Source organism: Erigeron canadensis, unplaced genomic scaffold (assembly GCF_010389155.1).
Source record: "Erigeron canadensis isolate Cc75 unplaced genomic scaffold, C_canadensis_v1 Conyza_canadensis_unscaffolded:251, whole genome shotgun sequence".
NCBI classification, from domain to species: Eukaryota; Viridiplantae; Streptophyta; class Magnoliopsida; order Asterales; family Asteraceae; genus Erigeron; species Erigeron canadensis.
This window is the reverse complement of record NW_025215660.1, coordinates 33,516-39,404: the sequence shown is the minus strand read 5'-3', so window position 1 is coordinate 39,404 and position 5,889 is coordinate 33,516. Positions and strand designations below refer to the sequence as shown.

Sequence of the window (5,889 nt, the reverse complement as noted above, 5' to 3'; positions counted from 1 at the left end):
ATTCGTCAATTAAGTAGGTCTTGATAGTGAACGTGGTAACCGGATCTTAGGGATTGAAAGGTTGGTTAATGGGTCGGATAGGGTAATAAGCTAGGTGTACAACTAGTGAGTTATTTGTCTTACCTCGTTATAAAATCAACATATAATTGAATTGGTTTGAACTTAAGTGCAACCTAAATAAGTTGTGTCATGAAGTCGAAGTAAATGATTTTTAATTAATCTTGATATTAAAAAGCTCTTTTCTTTTAATTCTTCGGAATTACTAACTTCATTAATCAACTAACTCTTTTAAAAGCCAAGATGACGGGAGTCTTTAAAATCCAAAATTTTTTTTTTAACTACATTAAACTTGTTTGCTCTAGATCAGTCCATGTGTTCGATCTTGGACTTGCCTTTTAACTATACTATATATGAACGGGTCCACTGCCCACAAATGTGTAGTAGTTGGTAATTAGGTAGTTCTTGTTCATAAATTTTATAACTCGATTTTACACATCATATGTTAATAAACTAGGCTTCCAAATTTGATCTTGTTTGAGGTTACCAAAACCCTCAAAGCCGGTAATGGTCACCTTTCGTAAATTGAATTTGGTAAAAATTAAACTGTCTTGGCCCACTAGAATTATTCCATTGATTTTTATATGGCTGATATATGTCTTCTTTTCAGTAGAATGGAACAGGTTCATCGGAAACGTAAAGCATCCAAATCAAAACCAGAAGATGCTTTCAACAGTCTGTCGGATAATGTGATAACTAATATTCTGGATCGTTTGCCACTAGAAAAAGCCGTGAGGACTGCTATCTTGTCAAGAAACTGGAGGTGTAAGTGGGCTATGCTCACCCAACTCATATTTGATAAGGGATTCTTTGAGTACGTTCGAGGACTAGTTGGATATAAGCGTTTTGATGAGAAGTGTATCAGTAGACTTCTTCTGCATGTTAATGGTCCCATAACAAAATTTGTCCTCTGTATACCAGATAACATTGTATTGGATGTTGAGGATATTAATCACTGGGTTCTATTCTTATCTAGAAAAGGAATCAACGAGTTGAGTATGATAAATATGCATGAAAATGCACTTAAGTTGCCTACTAGTTCTTTCTCTTTGCTAAATTTAAAACATTTAAAGCTTCGTAACTGTTATTTGCATCCTGCACCTATTGATTGTGGTTTTCCAAATATTTAAGCTTAGACTTGTGTCGGGTAAAAGTTGGACATTGTGGATTTTGGAAACTTATCACCCAGTGTCACTTAGTCGAGTATCTGAAAATTACTTATCATAAGCCTATAGAAAAGGTAAAACTAGTCGAGATTGCAACTCTTAAAAATCTAAAAGTTTTATCTATGCCGTTGTGTAAGCTTGACAACAAAGAGATCACATGTACGGGCCTGATATACGATTACATGTTTTATGTTTTATGCATATTGTTAATAAATTGAGTGCATGTTTTATGCAAATTCTGAAGAAATTGAGTGCCCAATAAATGCAATTAGGAAATTGTATGCGATATCACATAACAATAAGCCTCATATTGAATTTGTTATAATTAGTAAAAGCTGAAGACTATCAGATTTAATGGATGCTTTGCAGCTGGTCACTTTGAATGATACCTCAGATTGCTGGAGGTGGAATCTTAGCGGAAACACTTGCTTTGCTGTTAGAGACATTAGGCGTGACCTGAACTTTTCTATTTTACTCGCTAAAGACACTACGACTCGATGGAATTCATTATATAAAAGGTCACACCAAGGGCTTACGAATTTTTTAACAAGTTAAAGTTTGCCTCCTATTTTTCAATATAATTATTGGCGGATACTTGAAAGAGGGCCCAATCGTCTTACCCTGCCTAACAAGTCTTGTATTTTCCGAATGGATACGATCACTATTACTAAATGCTATTGAATTGATTTTGCGGCTCTTCATATTTCCAGATATGTGTATCATTTTGAATCATTGATCATCTTAAGATTATTGATTTTTAACCAGTGATATACGTTGGTCCTATTTTTGCAGAAGCCCAATCGAGGAATATATTGTGAATTCAGATTTGGTAAAAGATGTTTTTATAAATTAAACGGTCAAAACGTAATTTTGGGCCGTTAGACCCAACTGGTAATGAACCCATTGTATGCGAGAAAGTACATTTTAGCAATTTGATATGGAGGCTAAAGAAAAATTGTAACAAGTTTAATGCTTAGTAATAAGCATGGTTACTAGATTTTACGAAATGGTCATGCCGAAATTTCTAATTTTTGTGTATTATATTTGATTATAAATTTTTGATATATGTATTTATCGAAATCTCATAAATGTGGTGGTATGAAGTTTGTGTTTGAGTTGTAAAGGTTGCAAGTTGAGTTAAATGTCAAAAATAAGTTTTGGTAATGTCAGACCCAAATATGCGTATCTTTCACTCTTTCGTTGGAAAAACCAACGAAAATATATTGGTCCATGCGGCGCATGTTTGTGAAAATGGATTTATCCGTTGCATTTTGATTCGCATAAAAATCTTCTATCTTTTTGGACTGTGTGTATACGCCACATATATGCGTATTAAAAAATATATATGTTTTTTTAAAGGTGAATTTCGCTTGAGAATTTCGTGTCGTGATTCGACAGCAGGAGGTCTAACATACGTTGTCTTAACCGGGTCCGCGTTCGAGAGCTTCCTCGAAGTAAAAATGCTTATTTCAAATGCCCGATGGGAGGAAAACCCCCTACTAATCCGCCCGAAGGCACGACGATCAATAGGGGTAAACCCTGCCTCCTCAGACTTGAACCTGGGTATATCCAAGTCAAGCCTTCATAGAAAGACTTCCTATGTACTTCCCAAGTCTTAAACTCAAGACTTTCTACTTGTAAGACATGTGTTCAACCACTTGAAAGACATGTGTTCAACCACTTGAGTTGACTGTAGGTTTAGAGCACGGATTCTAACTCTCTCTCCGGTCTTAACCCCTCATTTTTCCACCAATAGAGTCCTGTCATTTCAAATCTCCTCGTCATTATTATCAATGTTGGAAGAAAAAGAAGAACAAGAGGCCGAGCTGATTGTAGTAGTAGTTGTGATTTGTAATTACAATCAAAACCAATAATGCATACATATTAATATATTATTATTCATTATACTATTATGTATATTTCCTGTCTAATAATTAAAGAATATGTTTGTATTGTGAGGTAACTTAACTATCTAATTTATAGACTTTGTATGTATATGCAAATGTGACAGAACCGAAACATCATGCCCCTACCTATCATTAAATCTTTCCGAATTCACAGATCCACCACCGTCCTCACATTAGTCAAAAAAATTCAAAAGGTGTATGATTTGTACATAATGCAATGAAATTTATACCCATTATATCCACAATATAAATAATAAACGACCCAAGAGACGGTAGACCGGTAGTGAAGGATATCTCAATCTCAAACCATTTTACCTTTTTGTATAACATTAAAACCATCCGCAACATGAATTTTTCTTGTTACGGAAGACACTAATATTATTTAAAACAAGAAATTTCTAAACCTTCATATTACAGAAAGATTTTTGCACATTTTTTTTATGTAAACACAAAGCTTAGTTATATATAATCTTAATTTGATATGTTATCGAATGAATATATACTACTTTTGAGTAATGAAATTGTGTATTTGTTACTCTAATTTAAATGCTTTTGTTTGTTTTCAAAAAAATGTGGCTATTCAAAACATCTGTATTAATTTATAAAGTAAAAGTTGTGTACAATATTATTTCATCCGTCCCATTTTAATTGTCCTATTTTGATTGACCAAGTCTTTTTTTCTTCTGATTTTGACCATAAATATTTTTATTTGTGTTATATATTAGTTGATGAAAGTTATATAAATGAAAAGTACATTTAAAACTCAACCAATTTACATATGTTATATAAAGTGTTATATAATACAAACAAAAATATTTACGGCTAAAGTTAAAAAGAAAAAGACTCAAAAAATTAAATTAGGCCATTTAATATGGGACGGAAGAATACAATTTAAGAAAATGTGGGCTACGTAACATTTTCTTTCATTCTAGTCCAATCATTTATATAATTCGATATAAAATGTATTCTTTTCGTCTCATTTTAATTGTTTTATTCTGATTGGTCAAGTCTTTTATTCTGACTTTGACCATAATTATCTTATTTGTGTTGTGTATTAGTTAATAAAAGTTATATTAATGAAAAGTATATTTAAAAGTTTTTCAATAATTATATGTTATATGTATCAAGTATTATATAGTACAAACAAAAATATTACAGTCAAAGTTAAAAAAAAAAATCTCAAAAAATCAAAGAAGGAAGCCTATATTAGAAAATGAATTGAGTGAAATCAATTTAAAGTCAACTAGACAAGAACTTAATATGAGTTTAAGTTAAACTTCAAAGGCTTTAATGAAAATCATAATAATATGACTCTTTTGATCTTGTCATGTTAATTTTATGGACACGTTTTCAACCAAAAAGCTCAATCAAAGCTTCAACGAACTTTGTTCAAATGGTTACATTAAAAACTACCTTGTTCATCATAAATGTTAGTTCATAGGTCATAATCATCTAAATTTTTGCCTGGAAAAATGGACAAATCAGACGGGTTTAAATAACAGGTCAAAGCGGATACGACTAAAAGAGTCAGAAAAAGTGACAAGAATTAGACAAATAGCCCTAAGGTAAGTAACTTAATGTGTATTTATTCTACTGTAAATGAGAAATAGATTTGCAAATATTTTAAATCGAATATCACTTAGGAAATTACATATTCGCTTTTATGTTTTTAATTTTGCAAATTGTTTATGTTTCTTTATCCACATTTTCAATTTAAGCATAATTAATTATTCGTCTATCCATCTCATTTTTCATCTAAAACAAAACCCAGATGTTAAACTTTTTCATCAAACACTTCGATGAAAAACCAAATGCAAAGATTTTACTTACAATACATAAAATCTAAACTTTCTCATACTGGAAAAACCCAATTTTTAATTAACACAACCCTAAAAAATAAAAACGGCAAAACTAAAACTAAATAAACGGAAACTTTAAGATTTAAAAAAAAAAAACTGCCCAGTGCCGCCTTCCGCATGTTTTGAGCCCCAATACCTCGACGGTATATAGGGGAGGTTAAGTTGTAGGCAAACCATACCTCTACCTAAGTAGAGAGACTGCTTCCATGTTCCACCTAAATGGTATTATCCAAAAAAAATTCCAATTAAAAATACTATTTAGTGGATGTAGAGTTTACCGTGTGGTGAAAAACAAAATCCCTACATTATATTAATCTCACTTAAAAATTTGTTAGTTATTGCTTATGTGGTATGCTTAAAAATGCAAGAAAGCCTAAAAATCATTACAATATTGCTCCTTGGAAGGTTTACGGATTAGTTACTTTTATAAGAAGTTCAAATTTTTGAAAACGGATTAGTTATGCTTTCAAAAAGTTCAAATTTTTGAAAATTTGAAAATGTAACCGTTCGTGTATTGCTTGTGGCGGTTACTTCCTTGCATGTCTATGTCTATATAAGGCCACTTTCATTCAGTTTTAAGGCATTTCAAAACGTAAACACATAACAGATCAATTTTAGCATGGCTTCACTAAACCATGTTTCAATTAGAAATTTGCGTCCAAATAATAAGCCATGTACGATAACGGTTAGAATTTGCGGCTATGGAAGCAACCTCTATATGGAGATGTTAATAACATAGGTAGTATTGAGATGATCCTGATGGACGAACATGTAAGTATTCATTGTTTGTGAATTTTTCTTTTTTGATCAGATTACTTTTTAACATAACTTTCTTTCGAATTTATAACTAGCTTTTTAACATTCTAATGTATAAACATTTTCATTTTGATTGTATAAACA

At 31.5% G+C, this 5,889-nt stretch overlaps 1 protein-coding gene across 1 annotated transcript; it reads left to right on the top strand.

Moving 5' to 3' along the window:
• The first annotated feature begins 671 nt into the window (after positions 1-671).
• Positions 672-1,187, top strand: LOC122584383 (F-box/FBD/LRR-repeat protein At1g13570-like). The gene has a single exon (XM_043756566.1). It carries the CDS (start codon positions 672-674, stop codon positions 1,185-1,187), a length of 516 nt encoding a protein of 171 aa, XP_043612501.1.
• Positions 1,188-5,889: the final 4,702 nt, after the last annotated feature.